General features: G+C 35.6%; 5 protein-coding genes across 6 annotated transcripts; 4 read left to right on the top strand and 1 right to left on the bottom strand.

The window, feature by feature from the left end:
• Window positions 1-72: 72 nt before the first annotated feature.
• LOC113783500 (dirigent protein 25-like) lies at window positions 73-981 on the top strand. The gene is made up of 2 exons (XM_027329649.1): window positions 73-619; window positions 692-981. The coding sequence occupies exons 1-2, from the start codon at window positions 100-102 to the stop codon at window positions 826-828; spliced, it is 657 nt and encodes a 218-aa protein (XP_027185450.1). The 5' UTR covers window positions 73-99; the 3' UTR covers window positions 829-981.
• Window positions 982-2,557: 1,576 nt separating this feature from the next.
• LOC113782605 (dirigent protein 24-like) lies at window positions 2,558-3,727 on the top strand. The gene has a single exon (XM_027328483.1). The coding sequence runs from the start codon at window positions 2,558-2,560 to the stop codon at window positions 3,725-3,727; it is 1,170 nt and encodes a 389-aa protein (XP_027184284.1).
• A 627-nt stretch (window positions 3,728-4,354) lies between these two features.
• LOC113782710 lies at window positions 4,355-9,760 on the bottom strand. The gene is made up of 4 exons (XM_027328613.1): window positions 9,302-9,760; window positions 6,739-8,090; window positions 5,366-5,549; window positions 4,355-5,286 (listed from the first exon to the last, which is right to left on the bottom strand). Exons 2-4 carry the CDS (start codon window positions 8,053-8,055, stop codon window positions 4,658-4,660), a joined length of 2,130 nt encoding a protein of 709 aa, XP_027184414.1. The 5' UTR covers window positions 8,056-8,090; window positions 9,302-9,760; the 3' UTR covers window positions 4,355-4,657.
• A 2,177-nt stretch (window positions 9,761-11,937) lies between these two features.
• LOC113782919 (LRR receptor-like serine/threonine-protein kinase ERECTA) lies at window positions 11,938-15,155 on the top strand. Of its 2 annotated transcripts, XM_027328892.1 has the most exons (12): window positions 11,940-12,082; window positions 12,374-12,687; window positions 12,767-12,841; window positions 13,010-13,057; window positions 13,154-13,225; window positions 13,411-13,481; window positions 13,776-13,864; window positions 13,985-14,056; window positions 14,139-14,222; window positions 14,310-14,378; window positions 14,648-14,725; window positions 15,062-15,155. In XM_027328892.1, exons 6-12 carry the CDS (start codon window positions 13,434-13,436, stop codon window positions 15,087-15,089), a joined length of 468 nt encoding a protein of 155 aa, XP_027184693.1. In that variant the 5' UTR covers window positions 11,940-12,082; window positions 12,374-12,687; window positions 12,767-12,841; window positions 13,010-13,057; window positions 13,154-13,225; window positions 13,411-13,433; the 3' UTR covers window positions 15,090-15,155. The 2 variants fall into 2 exon arrangements, with proteins under 2 accessions (XP_027184694.1, XP_027184693.1); XM_027328893.1 differs by lacking the exon at window positions 14,648-14,725 and having other exon boundaries at window positions 11,938-12,082.
• A 178-nt stretch (window positions 15,156-15,333) lies between these two features.
• On the top strand, window positions 15,334-18,523 carry LOC113782603. Its single transcript, XM_027328482.1, has 5 exons — window positions 15,334-15,386; window positions 15,760-15,803; window positions 15,903-15,974; window positions 16,143-16,239; window positions 18,108-18,523. Exons 1-5 carry the CDS (start codon window positions 15,334-15,336, stop codon window positions 18,208-18,210), a joined length of 369 nt encoding a protein of 122 aa, XP_027184283.1. The 3' UTR covers window positions 18,211-18,523.
• The last annotated feature ends 5,322 nt before the right edge of the window (window positions 18,524-23,845 follow it).

The raw sequence follows: 23,845 nt of genomic DNA, 5'->3' as shown, positions 1-23,845 counted from the left end.
TACACAGCAGCAACGCTAACTGCCCAATTCAAAATTGACACTACTACCATTTAAAACCAATCATAGAGCAAACAAACACGAAGCAACAAACAGCACCGCATGGCGATGGTCAACCATCCTTCCTCAGTAACCATAGCATGGTTCCTCTTGTTCTTGACCATAATCCACCAATCATTTTCTGCTCGAACTTTAGGTAACTCATCACAGGGCAATGGCGATCATCACGCCAACCTAGCAATCAGCTTCTCCATGCCTGATGCGCTGAGCCAGAAACATCCCTCGTCCAGGCCAGTAACAACTAAAGTAAATGGTCAAATTCCCTTCTCCAAACCACTAGGCTTTTTTCCACCTATTGGAGGCATTCCCTTGGCTAATATTGATACCATCCCGATGACTGGATTGCCATCTCAAACCATCGATTTAGAAGGAATCAGCATGTCATTTCCGGCCATCGCGACTCTTCAAGAATTGGAGCTGGGAACTGTGACAACAATTAATGAGGACATATATGAAGGATTCGTATTCGGTTCGTCGTTGCTTGGCAAAGCACAAGGGATTTCTGTTGCTAGCTCAGAAGATGGAAGTAGTCATATGATGGCGATGACAGCAAGTTTTATAGGTAACAAGTACAAGAATGCGTTGAGAATTTTTGGGGTGCACAGGTCTGATGTTAATGAATCACACGTTGCAGTTATTGGTGGCACCGGGAAGTATCAAAATGCTAATGGATTTGCAACGGTCAAGACTGTGAATATCAGCTCCAGCTTGAAGGGTGAAGAGAGTGAAGAAGCGTACAAGCTCCTGCTGTTCAATGTTTATCTTGGTTAGGCGGCTTGATCTATCTACTCAATGCCCTGTTAAAGAGTCATATATTGTAACTTAATTAGTCTTCTTCTTGGACTCTTTGTGAGGAAGGAAAGCAATTGATTGTCATGAATTATTGTGGCATGAGAAAGCTTCTAATCATTGATTTGGTGGAGATGTAAGCTGCAATCCAGTCATGTAGAATTACTATCTCCTAATGAACGTGGAGTTGTAATATTCATCAAGAATTAGTATCAGATAATAATTATGTAATCAAGATCTTTCATCCTGGCAAATAACCAGGCCACGAAAGTTGAGTGGAAGAAGTCCGTGCATGGTGTATGACACGAGGCAACATAATTGACCCGTGAGTTGTTGAAGATAAATGGTTTGACGAGCCAGAAAAATGAAACCTGCTCTAAGCAGCTGCATCTGGTGAGATTGAGGAACATTCATGAGTCGCACATTCTAATGAAATACAAAATTAAGTTCAATCCCAGAGAGAGAGAGAGAGAAAAAAAAGGGGTCTTAAATTTGAGACTTTCGGATGCTATGCTTTCTGTTAAGTCCAGTATTATTTGGTTAAACCTGGATACCATCAGCATAATTCCATACCCTCTGTAGGGACGTGACAATTCTTGTTCGTCTTTGGTGGGTGTTATTTTCAAGCTTAAAGGTGAATTCCTAAGCTTGATTAACAATTACATTTCGAATCCCCATTTGAATTGCTATTTTTGGGAGTTTTGTAGAAAAATATACCGTAGCGATTTAATATGTGTGAAATAAAAAGAGAATTGAGAAATTTGTTCAAAAAAAGGTAAAAATTTTTATGCGGAAACCACAATCCAACCTCTTCCAAGTCTGATTGAGGCAGAGCACGGATTGCTTAGCAGGACGACTATCACAACTAAAAGAATCTTAATCAATTTCCCTCTCCTCTTCTAATACAGGTCTGTCGCTTCTCCATTTGCGATAACAGGAGCTTAATCCATGGCCTTACACCTAAAGCACCGCAACCAAACTTGTGCTTTGCAAGTCTGGGTCTTTGGAAGATATCTGCAGTTCGTATAATTAACTAGTAATTTAATAATTATGACCCAAAGGCCTTCTGCAAGTTCGTTAGTTTCTCTACAGTTCTTCCGCCTCGAGCCTCTGCATAATCTGCATCGAACATCAAAGTTTTGTTGTACCTTACCTCATCAAATTGTAAATTTTCAGGGGAGATTTTGACTGCAATGACAAATCATCAGAAAAAGCATATTTTTGCGTTCAAGTGTGATTCTTTATATGCTTTTTACGGTCTCTTTAAAGCGTCTGATGATTTTAACCAAATCATCATCTGACAAACAATTAAACATCACAAGATTTTAAGCCATCTTCACCCTTTCTGAATTAACAAAGTTACGATCTCTTCTTGACCTCAATGTGCTATGGAGATTAGATTGAAGTCTCTTTTCTCTACGGTACACTCAATGGTGACAAAGCAACACTGAAGCGTAATACAATATTGCCTTTTTAAAGTTTTTCACAACCAATCCAAATAGCTAAAACCTTTATCTTGATGAATTAGGTTGGTAACTAACATGCATGTACCAACTCCGTCTAATCAGCTCCACTTATTTCAGAGGATTTTGAAGCTATATATACATGTATATATCGATTTGGCCTCAATCCTTTCACCATCAAACAACCATCCTTCCACTTCTTAAACTCATCTTCTCTGAAGTCTGAACTAATCATTTTCACATCCCAAATGGCCAAACTTTTTCACTTAAGTTCTAAAACACTTACAGTCACCATTTGCTTATTCCTCCTTGCCATCTCCCTCGGGCATGCTAACTCTGCCAGAATCCTCGATGAAGTGAGCCCGCAAACCCCATTCCCTGCCACCGTACCTGATGCATCAGATCCTACAGAAACAGATGTCCCTGATGTGGCACCTGTACCTGTGGTGGCCCCTGACACCACATTGCCCAGCGGCCAAACCCCAGCCACCCCCAATACCAATCCCGTTACAAATGCAGCACCAATTGCCGTTACAAATGCAGCACCAATTGCTGGCCCTGCTATTCCATTACCAACAGGACCAGCTTCAGTCACTGCCCCCAGTGGCACCGTTTCCCCAGTTGCCAATGCGCCTAACACTGTCGCAGCCCCTGGCACCAATGTGGCACCTGTAGCCACCCCAGCCATCACAACTCAAGCGGGTGCTTCAAATCCAGATCACCCTACATTATCCTTCTTTATGCATGATATTCTTGGTGGCTCGCACCCTTCGGGCAGAGTGGTCACTGGTGTCGCGGCCAATACTGCTGCCAATGGACTACCATTCTCCAAGCCCAACAATCAAGTCTTCCCCATCAATGGCGGTGTTCCACTCAACACCATCAACGGCGTCATCAATAACAACAACTATCCCTTCCTTGTAGGCCTCAATGGTTCTCCAACGAACACAATCATCTCAAACAACAATGGTGGCAACAATGTAAATGGTGGCAACAACCAACCCTTTGTCACTGCAGGACAGCTTCCGGCAGGCCTAACTATCCAGCAGCTCATGTTCGGCTCAGTCACCGTGGTGGACAATCAAATAACCGAAGGGCACGAGCTTGGAACAGCCGTGCTTGGCAGCGCCCAAGGATTTTACTTGGCTAGCTCTAGGGATGGTACCAGCCACACTCTAGCCTTGACTGCATTGTTCCATGACCATAACGGAGACCATGAAATTGTGGACTCTGTTAGTTTCTTTGGAGTTCACAGGACAGCTACACCTATATCGCACCTTGCAATCATTGGAGGGACTGGAAAGTATGAGAATGCAAAAGGCTATGCCACCATTGAGACTGATCTTCACCACGAGGATCAGCACACAACTGATGGTGTTGAAACCATTACTCAGTTCACTGTCTACCTCACTCCATAGACGTGATTGTTTCTTCTCAGATTGTTGAATTGTTTCTGCAGTTTACACTTGGATGTACCTCTGGATTATGAAATGGAATTGTTACTTGTAATTTGATGCTATGATGAGTTTGTAAAAAATTTCACTTTCTTTTTTATATCCCCATACGAAAATTTCTTATTCGTGTGACTAGAAATACTCGGAACTGAATTTGCTTTTTCTTCTTCCTTTTTCTTCGTCCCTTAGAAATTGTGGAATCCAATTTTACATCTTGGTGAAAAACTTAAAATCTGATCTTTCGTGAACCTGTAAAGCTTTGTCAGAAAATTGTTCGACTGCCTCAAGGGAGCAATTTGAGACTATCAATATGTTCTGGGCAAAGTATGACAATTCCGAGGTTAGCAAGGGGAGATGAAATTAGTATGTTTTCCACAATTATAGACCCCATTTATGTCTACAGACTACAGACTCATTTACAAATTAGACGAAGAGGAGAAGGGGCCGGTCCCTTGGGGGAGAGGAGGGGGGGGAAGAAGAGGCGATGTGATATTGTTCAGAAAACAAAATTGGAACATTAGCCAAATTTTTGGAAAAAAATATTGCATGCAGTTAAAGAGATTAGGAAAATATATTACTTCGACATTAAAATGCTTTCAAGCCTCCATTCCTGTAGAAATCATTGCATTGTTCAACTGTACAAAGACATCCTAAATTCAAATGTACAAAAGGATATATTTTCCTTTCAAATCTCATAATATCACTCCCCGCTACACACTAAAACTTAAGCTAGAGTATGGAAGCTTTCATTCTGCTTCCTTCCTCAGCTTACCTTCAAGTTTCTCTTCAAATTTAACATTTACCAAAATTGCAGATATGACACATCTAAGAGCAAATGCCAAACTCAAAGCAAAGAATCAGCAATAAGTAAACAAAACAAAGAAAAACCCTCAGCTATGGACTCTCACTGCTACAAAACTCTGCTGCAAGCTCATCGATTAAGTATTCTACTATTTCTCTACAAATGATACTAATATCACCTTCCAACTCCATCCACTTCATTTCACCGCCAAGCACTTTATCACCCAAGTCCTTCCTGACCTCCTTATCCTGGCTGAGTAATATCCACAACTCTTCCTCTATATCATCCCTGCTCAAATTGGAGCTTAACCTTCTTCGTAGAGGCTTTCTTGACATGCAAAAATCCATGCATGAATCTAGAATATCCCTCAACCGAGAGTTTATGAGGTCAAATAAAAGCCTCCTCTCTGACTTCGCCCATGATGTCTGCTTCCCATATTTCTTCTCCAATGCCTCAAAAACTGAGGGGCTCACCGGAGATTCTCTGCCATGCCATATAGCCAGATCCATACCACACAAATTGTCCTCATCCAAGACATCAACTAGGTACGAAAAGTCCCTGCTTTCTTCAGGTCTTGACATTCCCCACAGCTTTCCGTTATCTCGGGAAAGATCAACGGATTCTTTTTCAGTATCTTCATCACTTGACACCGCCATTCCAGATCCTTCTGAGTTTGTTTCTTCCGATTTGGGATTGAGAAGGTGTAGCTTTAGTGCAAGACCTAGAGAAATTACAGATAACAACAGTTATATCAAATATAAGTTGTGAAAAATTTAAATCATAGCGTTTACTTCACTTACCACTGAGATCAGAAATCGAACTTTTAAAGATTTCGGAGTCAGGAGGATTCTCTTCCTTAAAAAGAGGTTCCAATACAGAATCTGGACTAGGCTGGTTGATCTCCCTCAAGTTTATGGCGAATTCTGAATCTTTTGCTGTACATCTGAGAATAAATTCTTCTCCAGGGGAATCACAAGATGATTTCTGCATTGAAACAAAATGTCCAGGTAAGAAAATGAACTTTATTTTTCATTTCTGCATTGAAGGAAGAAAAGAGGGGGAAAGAAAAAAAGTCTACAACTTTACCTAGAAATTACTGATAACGATTCTAAAAAGAAACAGAGTTGCCATCTTTGACAGGAAAACTAGGCCTCACATTGTTTGCACATGTTTTACTAAGACAGAATTATTAGAAATTTGAATTAGAAAAAGCAGATTGTTTATGCTTCTCATGCAGATGTTCAAGTACTTCCGAGTTATCTTGTTTACAACACCCTAAGCTAGGACATAATACAATTTTATTCTTCATTCAGTTAGCAGCCAGATGTTCACTTGTTTGAAGTGGATAATGCAAAAGCAACAAGATTTATATAACCAAAATACGGCATGAACAAATATGGGAACACAAAAACGCAGCTTGAAAAGAGGATATATGGATTCTTCAAGGAAAATATGGATAAATTCAAAGAAGCAGCTACTCTGAACACGAATTGTCTGAAATCTCGTATGAAAAGCCTACAATTTATATTTAACTCCCCGTTAGTGATCTAGAGAATGATGCAGTCTCACCATCACCCACCAAAAAAAATAGAAAAAGCGAAAATCAATTTTGATATACCTACATACACGTTTTAAGGGCTTAATTCTGGGGACTCAGGTGCAAAAACCGCTGCCTTTAAATTTTCACCAGCCAATTGAAAGGGTACCAATCTAGGCATTCTCCTAATGTTAAAACTAGATAGTGGATAAACGCAAAAAAATTTTTAGTGATTGACAATCATAACTTTAGCTATGCTAAGACAGGATAAAGTAGAATAGCTAGAGACAATGTTCTCAAGTATCTGATGTAGGTATATGATCTTGTTAAACTGAAACACTTTCTATAATAAATATCAGTAACAATGTTTCTAAACCACAAAGTGAATGTACATTTTCCAACTTTTACTGGAATTAACAGTAGAAACATGAATGGTGATAAATATGAAATCATCCATTAGGATATTGCTATTTGCATTTTAATGCACCAAGCAACCAAGCAGCACAACAAAACTGCCTTGACATGCAAACAGACTTTATTTGGCTAATGGAAACGTGGACAAAAAATCATTATAGATATGTGTAATATAACACTCAAGCCAGTGTCTGATGGACAATGTGGAAAGCACAAACAAACCTGCCGAGCCAAATTGTCTGAGACGTCAGAACAGCTATAACCTTCTGCCTCCTTGTGCATGCCCTTCTCCAAGTCATCCTGAACCCCCTGGTTAACTTCCAGAGAAACATTATCATCTGAATCTGAAGAAAGAATCTTGGAATTTGATAGCTCATAATCTGGATTGTGACTACACTCTAAATCTGCACTGAGGTACTGATGCTGTTTCTCACGTATAACTGTTGAATCCCCTGATTCTAAGCTATCCTTTCCATAGAATTTTTCACTATTCAACTTCTGATGTTTATCAGTTACAGTTTCTTTTTTCCCAGAACAGTAGCTGTTTTTGGAAGCTTCAACCCTGGTCGTAAAACTGGTGGATTCACTTGCAAATGGAGAATACTTCAAAAGTTTGGGCCTTCGTAGATTTCTGATATACTTGTTTGTTGAACCAACCTTTGTGCTAACCAAAGAAATACCAAACTCAGAGCTTTCTTTTTCAAGACAAGATGGATTGCTGAAACGGTTCTCTTCAAGTTTGGAATACAAGCTCGTGGGCCTAGCTTCCTTGTCCTGAATAGCAAACATTTGACCAAGACTACATCTCCTGCCTGACACTTCAATATCTGGAAAGCTTCTAGTTGTCTTCCATCGTTCAAATATTTGCTTCTTTGCTTCGCTGGCAAAAAATGACCCACTATGAAAGGGGCATGAAACTTGTTCTCCATGTTTCCAACCAAAGGAACCTTGGGAGGAAGTCACCAGAGCCTTAGGTGCATGAACTGAAGAGTCCTCGGTTGTGATTCTTGATCTTGATGCATATCTCTGCCTGCCACTCACATATTTCCATTTCTCTTTGGCAGATTTATTTTCAATTTGCCAGGGATCCATAAAACAATACGTGGGAGGCTCAGTGGTCATCTTTTCAGTTTCTGTTACTTTTGCATTCAGTACCCTGCATTTATATTGTAAGAGCTCCACATACTCCCCAGATTCCATGTCACCCTTCTGATGAAAAATGTCAGATCTCTGAAGATGTAAACCAGGAATTGTAGCCTGATTTGGTTTTAAACCAGGAATTGACTGTGAACTTCGTTTGCCGTTTTCTGGGATCTCACTGCTAAAGACATGCTTAACTGCATACTGTTTCTCAGCAGTTTTCCTAGCTAAGCGGCTCAAAAGGAGTGAACTCTCCCCTAGCATACCTATAGAAGCACTTTTGCGGAGATAATCCTCAGAAAGCACTTTCAGTTGTCTGTGGGAGGGCTGCTGAGGCGGCAGCTCATCAATTCCCATCAACCTGGCAATAACACTTGGTGTATTTTGGTTACCTTCCATCTTTAACGCAAGTCAATGTGGATTCAGATCAGACACTGCACAGAAAAGACCAGGACGGATCCCCACATGTCAGAATTAATGTCATGCTTGTAGAATTTACAGAGTATCACAACTTTAAATGTGGTAAGCAAAGTGCCAACATTTTAAGTAGCATTAGCAAAACAACAAAGACCACATCTGTTGTCCTGTATAGCAAATACAGCTTACACTATCTCTTCCATTATGCCATGATAACTGCAGCATAACCAAAATTTGGAGTCTAGATTTGACAGAGCACTGCATTCCCAACTTCTCTACAGCAAAATGCTCCATATTCATAATCGAGAACAGACAGCACAATGTAATCACAAAGTACTTATTGCAGCATTTCAGAACCCAAACATCAGGCGAAGGAACAAAGGCTCAAGCAATTAAAATCCGTACCTTCATTGCTTTACAATTTAAAATAGTAGGAAATATAGGTTTCAAAGACAGATTTAAGGAAAAAAGTGAAATTGAAATCAATGATAAGCATCCAAAGCTCAAAGGTTTTCAATATAAACACCAAAAGAGCAAAGGGCCCATACATGCTAGACAAATGACAGATAGGGAGAGAACCACGGATTCAAAGAAGAAAAACAGCTAAATTTTACATAATAAAGCACATTAATGCAAATTCACATCCCCAATTGTCTGGTGAAAATTAAAACAACGTGCTATAAGTTAAAACCCATATTAAAGTTCGAAATTGGAAGGCCGGAGAAAAACAGCAAGATAGATTGAAATTAAATGCAGAAGCAGCAAAATCAAATTCGGTATATCATCGGCGAAGAGGAACTTTCTAGGCTCTAGAGCCTGAACGGATTTAATAGCTCCCTCATCATCTCCGACAAATAAAAAACAAGTTTGTCAAAAGTAAAACAGCTAAAGCTAAAAAGGTAAGCAGACCATAATCATTACCACCGTCATCATCATTGATCAAAGGGACCTATTATCACAGTAAACCAAAAAAAAACCCTCAAAAGATTTCAGTAAACTACATAAATATCAGCGTCCTAAAAAATTGTTACTTCAAAAAAAAAAGAGAATCATCCATCACCGCCATAACTAACCAAAGAAATCATCACCAATATCCCATCCATCTCATACAACTAATGCACAAATAAGCACTTAAATTCCCGATTATGCAAAATAATACAAAACCCAGAAGACATAAACATCTCAAATTAAATCCCAATGATCAGAAAAGGAGAATAGCCTGACTGACCTGTTATTGAAACTTGAAGGCTCTCCTTCTACTTCTACTTATGCAACTGGGCTTGCCATAGGAATTCAATATCGTCATTAGATGCACTATCTGAGTAGTAGTTCCATCGAGTGATGATATCTTAAAAACTAAAATTCAAGTGTTGAAATTCATTAAAAGAAAAGACAAAAGGCGACTCCAGAAGAAGTGGAAGGTGAATCCCAGAGGAATATTGCAATATCTTGCAAAATGATCCAAGTAACTTTGTGCATGTGACAGTTTTCTTTTTGAATGCGCAGTCAGAGTTTCGACTTGCGGAGGGAATTATCAATCATGATGGAGTGATGATGATGATGAGCAGAGTTGAAGATTGCATACTGCCAAAAATAATTTATGGATCTTTATTATATGCACGTAAAACATTGATGTGGGGCGGGAGAGGATTTAATATATTTCTTATGTGAAGATCCCTCTGTTCCCTCCCCCAAATAAAACAGCAGCGTAAACTTGGTTGGTTAAATTTGGAAGAGAGTGGATTTTGAATTGGTATTATTCCTATTCTACGCGCATCGACATTGAGGTGGTCAACGCGAAGTTTGCGCCAAAATTTGGACAGGGAATTCTCATCCACTATTTGCTATTTCCACTTCAAAAGATTTTTCTACTTCCAATCTTGTTCCCTCTCTGCATTGATTTGGAAAAAATAAGATTTTTCTCTTATTTAACCGATTCGAGGTTTTGTTCCCTCTTTCTAGCTTTTTATGATGCTATGAAGCTTTGTAGGTGTATATATATAAGTTAAAGATATTAACATTGATAAATTTACAGTACAAGTATCATTTCATGTAGTATAAGATAAGTTATATAACCAAATTCACTCATGAATCTTTAATATATGGTAAGGATGTATTTCTTCACTAAACATATCCAAAGTTTAAGTTTATGAATTTCTTTGTTTTTATTACGAGTACAATTATTTTACATTATAATTGAAGTTATAATCTCAAATAAGGAGACCCTTGTAATTCCAATAATCGGTATAAAGAGATAAGAGAGATAAGAAAACAACGCAACACAATCAAATTTCTGAACTAATATTCATCATATTTATTGCACATGAATTACGTGTACGATAACTTACACGTAGTATGGATCATATTTTGTACCTATATTTGTAAGAAGATGAGAATGATTGCATGAGAAAAGAACAAGATTTTGGACCAAAATTTAGAAGAATAATTAATAAACATGCATTATTGCAATTTGATACAAGAGAAGTGCATATATATCGCACATTAGATATTTCGATGTTAAGCTCTAGTGTGATTCTAGATCCCATCAATAAGCATGACGTTACAATATTTGAATAGCCTTTTTATAATTCTAGAAAATTATATGAATGGTCTTTTTATAACAGTATGATTTTGCACAAATTTATGATAAAGTCCATAGTTTAGTTTCAACTTATAATTTATAACGTACTTAAAGTCCACCAATTGTGTACTTCCATATCAATTAACCCCCAAAAAAGATAGTAGAAAAGATTAAAGCTTTATCTTTTTGTTTGTTTTATCCCAAAAAAAAAGGAGAAGTAGGGTGCAGTAGTGAAAGTAGAGAAAACAGGAGTGGAAAAAGCAATTGGGTTGCCCATGATTAGCGAAAAAGGAGGAATATTCGAATGAATGAAGGCCGAGGTTGGCGCGGAAAATATTGTCACGTGAGTTACTTGCGGGCTATGTATCGTCGGGCCGCGGCGGATGGGCTTCACAATCCGCTTGGCTGGATGGACGCGTGAATTTATTATGAGGGTTTCCTCCCCTTCCTAGATATTATGGTACGCTGGTGCTACTAGGGGTGTGCAAAATCGAAAAATTCCGATTTACCGATCGAATTCGAATTGAATTCGGAATTTTCGAAATCGGTAAATCGGAAATCGGAATCGAATTCGGATTTTCCGAATTCATATATTTCGAATTTGGTTCGAATTCGGTAATGGAGTTTTTCAAATCGGAATTTCCGATTTCGAATTTACAATTCGAAATCGGAATTCGAATTCCGATTTCGATTTCAAATTCGTTTTTAATATATAAATATATTTTTTATACATGTAATATAAAATTTATACTATATAATATTATATAAAATTTATATAATATAATATAATATAATATAAAATTTATATAATATTATATAATATTATATAATATTATAAATTTTATATTATATCTTTATATCTTATAAGAAGACGTTTTGGTCCTGTTCATTGGGCATTTTTGTCCATAAAATTTCATCTGCTCACTTCAGGGGCATTTTTGTCCTTAAAGCCTTTTGGTTGTTCTTTTTTCCATTAGCCAAGACGTTTGGTTGTTCATCTGCTCGTTTGTTCTGTTCAAGAGCTATTGAAACTACTTGTTGGTTATTGCAAGGCTTAGCTTAGCCGATGCCAGTGGAACATTTGCTGTTTTGCAGCATTTACAAGAAGCATTAATGAGATGTGATATCAGCCAAATAATTTTCTCTTGTTTAATTACATTTTCATCCCTCAAAATATTCATTGAATGGACTATATATTTTCAACTCATGTCTAACAATGTCATTTTGCAATAGCTTTTTACTTTTGGTGTGGGAAATTGAAAAATTGTCTTGGAGACCGTTTTTCTGAATTCTGTCGGCCATTACTAATTCAAGCCAATTTACTACTCACATGTACAAAATTCAACTGGTGGCCTTATCAGACGATCTGCGCCTTATCAAACCATTGCCTCATGTGCTTCCGTTTCCCTTTTGTTGGGTTCTCAAGAGGTAAATCTTCAATGAGTGTTTTATCCAATTATTGCGAGAACAAAATTTACAAAAACTCAACCGCCTGCTCTTTCTCTACTAGGTTATTGATTTTGCTTCTTTTTTTTTTTGGAAAGAACTACTGATTTTCTTAATGGGTTTTTGTTCTTAGGAAAAAAAAGGTTTGATTCTTTTGCTGAAATTTGTTTTTGCAAAACGGATATCTTAGTGTGATTGAATTCTTGATGTTTGCTAAAGTATTGTGGATTTTGAAAATAAGTTCCGAATTTTATTTATGTTTGGATGTGCAAGGAGCAAGGACGAAAGCAAAGAAAAAGGAAAAATGAATAAACATATTATGAGAGATTGGGAGGACAAAAAATTGTAAGCTTTAGGCTTCTTCATCTGCTTCAAAGAAGGTACTGTCTGCAACAACATTGATGCCTATGTGTCCGTCTAAAACTATTAATTTTTACCATGTTTCTTGAGTTGATGTACTTGTATGTTCTCTTTTTATTTTAACGATTTTCGATTTCTTATTGAGGAAACATGAGACCGTGGCGGAGCTATTGCATCATAATATGAAGGAATTTACAGATTTTCTGACATTTGAGGATTAGAATCTGGTATAAAATAATTTTCCCAAAGATTATATAAAATCCATATAATGCTGAAATTTACTCCTTGGATTTGCTAATCCAACAGCATGGAACTATCCTCAAGCAATATGAAATATATTTGCATGCTGAAAGGCGAATTGCAAATGATCCTCAATCTCAGGTACATTTATCCTTAATTGCATTAATATACCCTTCTTATTCCGTAGTCATAAAGATATTAACATCTCTCAAATCATTTGGAATGAGAATGTTCAAAAACCCAATTATTATTTGACTTGGATGCTTGTATGATCAAATATTATATGACTCTTATGTTTGAATTGTGCAGGGAGATTGGACCCTGAATAAACAAGCCTGGTGCTTTACTGCTTTCAATGTACTGTCTTCAAGCTTGTAGCTTTACTCTTTATCTTTGGATTTCATTTTTACAAGTTACTATTATGGAAATTGATTTCACATAACAATGTGACAGTGATCTAAGGGGAAATCGTCTTTCTGGACAAATCCCAGACGAGATTGGTGATTGTTCTGCTTTGACAAGCTTGTAAGCTCCTGATTAGACTTAACATTTATTTAATGTAGCTACATTAGTACATTTGCTAGGGCATGTAGAACCTATGCAGCCATTTCTACTTGATTAAGTCTTTTTAGATGTCCTTCAAATTGTGCTCAGTTTTTTTTTTTTGTTTTTGTTTTTGGGTTAAACCTTTACTGGATACTTGTGACCAGGGATTTTTCCTTCAACGAGCTGTATGGGGATATTCCCTTTCAATCTCCAAGCTGAAACAACTAGAATTCTTGTAAGTTTGTTTCACAGTTGTAGACTATTTACGAAAATTGTGTCAACATACTTTCTTGCGCAACTTTTCTTTGCTATAATCTGGCTTGGTATCTGAAACCAGTTATTATTTGTGTGGGTGCCAGGATCTTGAAAAATAATCAGTTGATTGGTCCAATTCCTTCTACACTATCTCAGATTCCTAACTTGAAAGTTCTGTATGTTCAAGATATTACTGGTCTTAGAGTAATTTAATCTCTAGAGGAAATGAGAGTTTTTTTTTTCTTCTACTTAAGCTTTTGGTACTTAACGTCAGAAACTGTACCATTCCAGTGACTTGGCACAAAATAGTTTGAGCGGAGAAATACCAAGACTCATATATTGGAATGAAGTACTGCAATATTTGTGAGTACAGTAATTTGGATTTTAAGTGTATTCAAGTACTACTATGTTTTAATGAACTATTTTTTTAAGTTCTGCATCCAAGTTTAGTTTAAAAACGTGTGCGGCTATGTGCTCTTACAGGGGTTTGCGTGGGAACAAGTTGGGCGGAACTCTCTCGCCAAATATGTGTCAGCTCATGGGCCTGTGGTACTTGTAAGTCACCTGTGCTTTATATCAAACTTGATATATCACCAGCCTGCTACATCAGATCAGGTTCATTGCTCATGTGTTTCAGTTGTCTGTTCAGTGATGTCCGAAACAACAGCTTGACTGGTTCTATTCCAGAGAATATTGGAAATTGTACAGCCTTCCAGGTTTTGTATGTACCTCGACAAAAACGCTTGAACCAAATTTTGAATTGGTTTTAGTGTTTTGAAATTTGAACTGGCTTTTGCATCATTCCTAGGGATTTGTCGTATAATCAATTGACTGGTGAGATTCCCTTCAATATCGGTTTCTTGCAAGTGGATACCTTGTAAGTGCTTGCATATTCCTGCTTTATCCTGGTGGCTTTGTTATTCCTTTCCAAAAATCCTTGTTTTTTGGCCTTATTTATGCTATCACCTTTAAACTAGATTTTGCATTTTGCTGCCTTTTCGAATTTAATCGGCCTGCTATTGTCATGCTTACTGTTAACTTTGGATATTTAGTGTACAATGTCTACAAGTGATGCGTTTGCAAATTTGACGAATAAGAAGATTCTTCGCAATTGAAAATTAAGAGAAAGATATGCTTGCTTATCAGTGGAACAAAAAGAAGCTCGTCGAGTCACACAGAGCGAAGCTTATCAAAAGAGAAAGCAAGAAAAGCAGCTACATCAAGGTCTTCTATAAACCAATAAGAAAGTAAAAGCTGTTGTATATATGTTTCATGTTTTGCCTTTATATTAATCTATTCAGTCTCCTGCTTGACTAGCTTAAATAGTTGATTAAAAATCTTTGTGTAAATTCAGACCAAATTCTGTAAGAAATAAATGTGAATGAAGAAATCATTCCAGTGTAATTTTCAAACCACACCACTATTTTACTCAAAACTGTAATTTTCATTATGATGAACACAGTGTAAATTATCAAAAGCTTTTAACTCATATCCAGACTTTACTTGAACGTGGTCTTTGTCTGACGTTGCACTGCTATACTGAACGTTGCACTGTTATAGGTGTAGAAGAAGTTCCAGTTTCATATGAGCTGCTGCAAAACAGTGACTACAATAACCAGCAGCCTATTGTTATTGAGCCACTTCTACAACAGAATGGAAAAAAAAGGGCTGATAGGCAACAATGTATTGCTATTGAACCAGTTGTACAACAAAATTCCGAAGATAACTTTTTGTTTAAAGTCATTACTCAGTCAGAAGGCAAGCTAAAGAAACATGTTTCTGTATTGTCAACATTTGAAGAAGGTATATCTATAATAATACCTCGGTATACAATGAAAGCCAGTGTTTCACATGATGTGAAAAATCCTCCTAGAGGTATACATATGTAAAAATTCTCAAACTGAAGGCAAATTTTGTCTACCCCTCTAATTGCAACATGTAATTTTTGTTCCTCATTTCTTTGTGAATTCTGAAACCTAATGTATTGGGTCTCCGTTTTTCAAAAAATTTTGATTTTGTTATTTGTTTCTTTTTTGGACGAAAATGCTCCATTTTTTCAATGGGTTCTCCTCTTGCAGAAAAAGGAATTTAAATTTTTTTATTTTTCTTTCTTGCAAAAAAGGCTTGATTTTGTGATCATGTTCTTGATTTTCGAAAAAAAAAGGTTTAAATTTTTCCTTATTGGTATGTTGGATCTGCAGGAAGCAGAGAAATAGGATATGGAAGAGTAGATAAACAAGTGAGCTTCCAATCTGCAGCGAGTGTTATAAGTATCTTTATGAATCTTCACAGCATGTATCAGGTAATTTTGTCATGCTTTATAATGCCTTCAGTGATGTTTCCACTTTATCGTGTGCTGATGCAGATATTCAAATGTAACCAAGCATTTGCTTTTTATCAGGACTGCCTACTTTGTTTTGTCACAATCATATTGCGAAACACTCTTTAGGTCATGTCAATCATCAGCCAACAGGTATTACTAAGCTTTTGCACTACCAAAGTTTTCTTCGTTAACAATATATATGTGCATTTACTTTGCAATTTACTTTGTAGCAAATACTGGTGATATAGAACTTGACTTTTGACTTGATATTGTTTTCTATTCTTGCTAAGCCTGTCTGCTGCTCTTTCTTTTGTGTAGGCGCCGTTCAGAATTTGAAGACTACCGGACCTTTAAGCTTTAAAAGTCTTGTTCGCTATTTTCTTCAAAGAGTTAGCAGCAAAAAGCATTTGATAAGGTATCTAGCTCTGTGAAAACTTTAGAACCTGCATTTCAGCAAGTTGGTCAGAAAATGTATCCTTATTGAAAAACTGCAGCGGATAATTATACGGATCTTTCAATATCTGTTATTCCATTTATTTCATGAAATATGGAACGACTTACATGTTCTATCACATTGTGAAAATTGCTACTATACTAACATGAAAAACCTTTCGAGATAATCTTCAACCCAGACAGGCTCTTCAATTTTCCATGTTTCTATTTGTTGGTTCCTTTTTTCATAAATATCTTTTATGTTGCCCATACCATTTTTTCATTGAACTTAACTTTCACTATACAGAGACAAACATTTGGAGAATTGAAAACTTCCAAACAGTTTCTTTACCAAAATTTGATTATGATAAATTTTACTTGCATGATTCGTATATTGTCTTTCACGTGCATACTACTTCCAATATTTGTTCCTTTGTATCTTCTTTTTGGGCATCATTGCTACAAATTCAGTATTTATTACTAAAGCAACAGCTTAAACTTTTTATCCTGTTTTAAGCTTTGAAACAATGAACTAATAAAAACTAATGTCAATCTTGTATTATCCATTTACACTTTCAAACGTCACTTGGGAAGGGAGAAGCATATTTATACAATATACATTTCTGACTTGGAAAGGATACCAGCCAAGTATCCTCCACTTCTTTTTATCAAACAAAACTAAATTTAGCAGTTATCAAAACTGCTAAATTTAGCCTCTCCAGCACCAGCTTTGTGACCCCCTCTATTTCTGCATTGTCTTCTTTGCTTTTCCTTTTGAATCATTACCAAACAATCTCTGTTCAATGCTCCAATAACTTTATCCTTTTAAATCAGCACACCCTTCTCTTCTTATTGTTATGATGCTTATGCTTTATATTTTCACATATCAAAATCAACAAAAATCCAAATATTGAACAATCTATTTGATTGAGTTGCTAACCTTAAAATGCAGACTCTTCAAATCATCTTCTTTATCTCTGAATCATACAATCCACATGTTCGTTATGGTGTAGCTCTTGCAGTTGGTTATCTCTAAATCATACAATCCACATGTTTGTTTGGTATGCTGCTAAAGGTTCAAACTAATACTGCTAAGCCTTTTTTTTTACTGATAACTTCTGGATCTATCTCTCTCAATTTGATCAATTCATATATCAATAGATAGCCTTCAGCTTTGCCATCATTCACATATTGTAGCACATTCTACCATCATTGATCTGTTCTTCTGTTTAGAACATAATGAGTGTTAAAATAACTGTCTACAAATAAGTATTAAAATTACACACTTGTTATCATTTCTCTTTAGTATAATCCAAAGTTCTATGTTTTGTCTCAAAGAAAGGTTACAAAGATATTCCTATCAATTCACATTCTGCAATTCATCTCTGTCCTGTTTCTAAAACTTACTAAGTGTACAGTTCTTTGATTCATGCAAAGAGGCAGTTTACTTTTATTCAGTCTCATAGCTTAACAGGAATAAATTCATCAATGGCATAATTCAGAAGTAGAAGTAGCTTATAGCCATGACCTATGCATGCTTAATAACGTCTAACTCAAAATGTTTATTTCTATCTTTCTAAGTAAAATTCTGCAGCAAATGTCTTATACATTTGCACTTCTAATTAGCTCTTCTAATGTATCTTTACATGCTATGCAGACACAAATTTTCGTCATAGTGTTTTGCTCTGCAATGCAAGCTAATCTGTCACATTTGCTTCTCACAGAGGTGCCACACAATTATATGAAGAGTATAATATTCAAACTCCTGAATTACTGTCTTTTGATACTTGATTAGTAGTTCTTGTAATGGGGCTTATGGCTGTTCTTCTTCATGACATCTTCTAAGTATAGAAGGTACTGTCTAGATACTTATATGGCTGCTTCATGCGAGAGGTGGATAGATGGGCTTCAGTTCTCCTCATTGTTTTGGCCTCCACCAAAAGATGCAGAGTAAAGGAAGGTGTGATTTGTTGTATTAAAGACACGTACTTTTCTTTATTACCTTTTACATGCATACGCATGACAACTTTTTTTTTCCTTCCGTGTTCTCAATAAAAAATGTGTCTTTGCTTCTCTTTGGCTAAGGTCTAGCTGCTGAATAGAAGTTAAATGACATGTTTCTGATATTTCTGATTTATGTGTTGAACTTGTCAATTGCATTACTCTATTGTGTCTCTTCTCCTGCAATCTATCACTGTTTCCATTGTAATTGATACATGTAAGTCTACCTTGAAGCTCCTTATTAATTAACTATAAATATTTTGGAACCATGCTGTCGCATGTAATCTTATACAAGTTGCTTTTGATATGATTCATAGCCTCCAAATCTTGCAGATTCCAATTTGTTGTGGTTTGTTGCAGTTCAACTCCCTCCTAACTTCAACTTTTATTTCTTCCCCTTCTTTCTTTTGCTTCTTTATAAGGGATTTTTTTGTAAAATTACTTTATTGAGGAACCAAGTTAATGCAAATTACTTTTAGTGTATTCAGGTACTTGCACCTGATCTTACTTATTACAACCAATCCTCTTGATACTATGAGTAATTCCTATAGCCATTTTTGTCCACACATACCAAAGCAAAAAGCACGGAAAGTAACAAGAGACAGAACACAATTAGTATCTACAAATCAAACTTATGGGAAGGCTAAATCTGATGATAAAGATGGAGAAAAACCAACTCTAAAAACTACAATCATCAAAAACATTATCCAGTTTAGGAATAAAAAAATCAAGCATCTTTTTTATCAATACTGAGCTCCTCTTATCAACTAATATATACTGCTTCTGCATGGCAGGGAACCTTACTAACAGGTCTAAAGTTCCCACGCCTTGCGTGGGAAGCAGACCCTAGTAATAATATATAAATTTTTCCGAATTCGGTGAAATCGGTGAAATCGGAATTTACCGAATTCCGAATTGAATTCGGTACGAATTCGGAATTAGTGAATTCGAAATCGAATTCGGTCGAATTATCAGGTACCAAAATTTCGAAAAATTCCGAATTCAAACTTCCGAATTACCGAATTCGAATTCGATGCACACCCCTAGGTGCTACTATCTCTTTGTTCTTTTATTCCCCTTTATTTTATAGTTTTTCTGTGTGGTAATTAGAGCATTAAAATGGAGTTAGTTGACCTAATTGTATAAAATGGACGGCTGTGGATTAGGGCCCTTAATGATGAATCATCATTCATCACTCGGCAGCCTCATGTGATTTTTAGTCAAGTCCATTAGCAGTTAGCACATCGTCTAGTGAGGGTGTGACCGTGTGAGTGTCTAGGATTTAAGTTCCATAAGTGTAGCCAGAAGTTAGCAATTGCCTTTTGATTGGACTTGTGGGATTAGCTTAGGTTTTAGGAATTGATATTCTGTCAAAAGATTAGCAGTTAGCACATGGCATTTAGCAGCCACTTTCCAACTTCTTCTCCATGAGCAAGAGGCTTCCCAAAAATTACCCAGAAAAAAAAGAAGAAGAAGAGAAAACAAATAAAATTTAAATACAACAGTTACTCTATCATGTTAAATGAATGAATGGGATTTAACTTTTGAATCGTGAAAATGTTCGTGGTAATCAATTTGAACCGTTAAGCGTACGCATCTCAAATTATCTTACCATCTAATAAAGTGTAAACAGGTGTTTGGTGTTAACATTTACCCTTTTAAAAGTATATTTTCAACGTTTACCATTATCTATCCACATCTCATTTGGAAAACTTTCACTTCTACATAACTACTGGATTAACTAATCTGCTAATGAATATTGCATCGCCTCCCAAAAGAAATGACAGAAGAGTGGCAATTGATGTAAACAATTTTAGACATTTTTTGAACTTCCAACTTCATCCTTACAAAAAAAAAAAAAAATTAATTTTTCCGTTCATCGCCTGATCATCATATTTTGTCTTTATAACTACTCATAACCACCTTAATCCAACTACCAAATTACTGTTACATTATAAACCAAAGTTCTTTAATAAAAAAATTATATCAATTTGATCTATGGAAAAAGCAAAAATATTGCATAAAACTAATTCATTTTAATTATTTCTAAATTACACACACATTAGGTCTGCAGTTAACACCTAGTTTCCATAGTTGGAGCACGTTGGATCTTCTAATTTTGATGCTGCAGTTAATTTTGACACCAAAAAAAAAAATTAATTGCTGGATCTAACGAATCTTACGTCCTATCAGCTTCTATGTCTTTTCCCAATTTTGTGTGGGCAACAAAGAGTATAAAGGAAAAGGAAAAAATTGACATTCACCAAAGGTAAGAGTTATTTTGGAGGACTTTTGCAGTGGGCATGCAGGCCCAGAGATAAAGCTGGCCCTAAAATTCCATTCCCACCATGAAATCGAGAAGCAAAAAAAGGAGCATGAAGACACACGTGGTCATTCTCAGGTCCATTACTTTTGAGACAATTAATCAGGAATTTCTAATAAAGCAGATGACCCAGGGGGAAAAAAAAAGTAATTGATTCTATGAAATTTGACAGGGAAATGACCCCAGATTTTGTTATGATATATCGTCATCATCCGTTGCAATTTGCAATGACAGGCCTCGCAACTTTTAACAAACAAACCAAGTGAACAATTTGTTTGGCAGAGTATTATTCGAAATAATTACTATAGCACTTTTTTATAATGTGATGTATGTGAGATAAAAAAGTAATTGATAATATAAAAAAGTGGATTGAGAAGTGTGTTTATGATATAAGTGAAATATTATTTGAGATAATTTGCTATCCAAACACTTCCGGGGATCGCTACTTAACGGAAGACGGATTAACATGTATCAACTTTTTTGCTTTTTGACACTTCTTTGAGGACCAATAATCAAAATCAAGTTCAAACAATTACAAGATTGTTATGTAATCTTTACTTGTAAAAAATGGCGTAATTTCTTAACTAGAATTATGAGTTCTACTTCATTTAGGTTGAGGACTCGAGTCATCATTAAATGATAGAAAGAGAATCACACTATGAATCTCTTTCTTCTTTTTTTTTTAAGTAAATTTAACGATCAATAAAATCTTCAAGTTTAGTTTTATAGCGAAAACTAATTAAACTATCGAAGTTCAATTTATCCATCAGAAAATCATCATGACAAACAACTTTGTGTTCGGTTGAATTGATTGGCCCCCTAATCACATAAACACGACCAAGGGCCAAAAGTTTGAAGTAGGAAATGGCAATTATACATCATTGGTTTGAAGTTGGAATTTGGACATTAGAAGACGTTAATGACACTTAAGGATTTAACTAATGGTGACATTTAACCCTGTATCATGAACATGGTCTGTTTTTTCGTCTAGGTTCATTTTATTCTTGCATTTAGTCTAGGTTCATTAGAGTTGGCTATTATAAACTTTGGGCCTTTACAACAGAATTGTGAACAAGAGGGCATTTCCATGAATCTTCGAAGTTGTGTGGATATGAGTTTATTTAGATGATTTATTTGAGATAATTACTGTAGCACTTTTATGATGTAATGTATGTGAGATAAAAAGGTGATTGAAATTTGTAAAGTAAATTTTTTTATTCCAAATCTTCCTATTCCAAACACATATACAGTACTGATTACATCAAAATGAACTCTAAGTTAGGTAAACATATTGAGATTGCTAACTCATAGCATGAGCTAAATAATGACGATTAATCAATTTTATTCTAACAATAATGGGCTCGGGTGCAGATGGTAGAAAAATCCTTAGAAGTTGAAAATTTTTCATGGTCTAATTAATGGTCAAGGAATAATGACAAATTGAAGAATACTAAAATTACTAGTAAAAAGGTATAATATGAAACAAAATCAGAATTAATATACTTTCCAGTGTATCTGAATTGGGAAAAATTATCAAAATGGTCCCTTATATATTTTTTGAAAAACAACTTTATTAGTCTCTTACATTCAAAATTTAGTCAAAATAGTCCCTCAAATATAATCAAAATATGCCCCTTTTTCCCAGAACTCATTTTTTTTTTCAGTTTTTTGGTCGAAAAGCACGCACCTTACTCACGTGCTCACAAATTTAAAGGCAAAATAGGAACATAATTCCTTTTTTCTCCAAGAAAAAAAAAATTTGCAAGATAATCACATGATCATCTTTAGAATAGGAAAGCACAAATTTTATCCACCAAGCCTATAAATTGAATAAGAAAAAGTAAGGTCACTTGCATTTTCTGCACCTTTTTCACTTATATAGAGTATCTGCTTCATTGTAAACAACTTTTGATTATAGGTGTAGTGGATAAAAATCAGGGTTCCTATTAGAGAAGTAGACTTGCAATTGTCTTTTTTTTTTTTTTTGAGAAAAGCGAATTTTGTTCCATTTTGCCCTTGTAATTGTGGACCGACCGGAAATGAGTTCCGAGACTAAATAGACACCCTTTTAAATATTTGAGTAATTATTTGACTGATTTTAAATATGTGGGACTAAAAATGTTTTTATCAATAAAAAAAGCGAGGAACCATTTGGGCAATAAAAATAAAGTCATATGATATCAACGTGGTCAATGGTCTGACACGCCACAGAAGGACACGTTATGCGTTAGTACTTAATAGGGATAATTTCAGAAACCTCCCCTGAGGTTTCTGACACTTTCACTGACATCCCCTGAGGTTCTCAAAATTTCACTTACCTCCCTTGATAAAAAATTGGGCCCCTTTTCTGACGTCATCAGGGCCAAAATTACAGATATATCCCAAGTAGTTGGGGTTAATTACTACCGTTTAGTTACATAATGGCATCTGATATGATTAATTAAGCTTAACAACAATAATAGAAACTTGATTTATATAATATTTTTAAAACCCTAATACATCTAAATTTGATTTTATTTTTCAAATTTATAAGATTTTTATTTAAAAAAATGGGATACGGATAAGATATCCGGTTGGTTCGATTTGCATAGGTGCATATGAGAATATCCGAATACTCCTGAAACCCGCAAGCGGGATTCTGTGTTTTTTCTATTTCAAGGTTAGCTCGCATGCGGGTTAATGTTATATTTGAGCGCGAGAAGAAAAAATTGGTAATTAGGCTCTTTGGGCATTATAAGTAAATATTTAAATTAATGGCAGTTTTATTACACCAATATTATTGTATTATCATTATTATGATTATTGTATTATTTCTTATGCAAATATAACATTTAATTATCCAAGCAGTTTGATTTTATTTTTACAATTTATAAAATTTTTATCACTTATATAATATTTTTAAAACCCTAATACATCTAAATTTGAATCTAATTTTCTACAAGTCATACTTATAAATGCGAAATCTAACAAAAAAGTTAAATACAATTTTTGCAGGTCAAATTTAACAAATGCGAGCTATTTGCAAAATTTTAAATATTTGCAACATTTTTTAAAACAAAAATTAGAAGCTTTCTGCAAATAATTCCCTACCTCTCAAAAAATACCAAAATAAAAAAGATAAGAGCTCGCATTTGCTTCCTAGAAATAATTCCCTAGCTCTTAAAAAAGGAAAAAAAAAAATTGAGAAGAGCTCGCATTCGTGGAATGCGAGCTCAATAACCAGAGCTCGCATTCCACGAATGCGAGCTCTTGTAAGCTCGCATTT

Source organism: Coffea eugenioides, chromosome 9 (assembly GCF_003713205.1).
Source record: "Coffea eugenioides isolate CCC68of chromosome 9, Ceug_1.0, whole genome shotgun sequence".
In the NCBI taxonomy this organism is placed as follows: Eukaryota; Viridiplantae; Streptophyta; class Magnoliopsida; order Gentianales; family Rubiaceae; genus Coffea; species Coffea eugenioides.
This window is presented reverse-complemented; position numbering and strand designations above follow the sequence as displayed.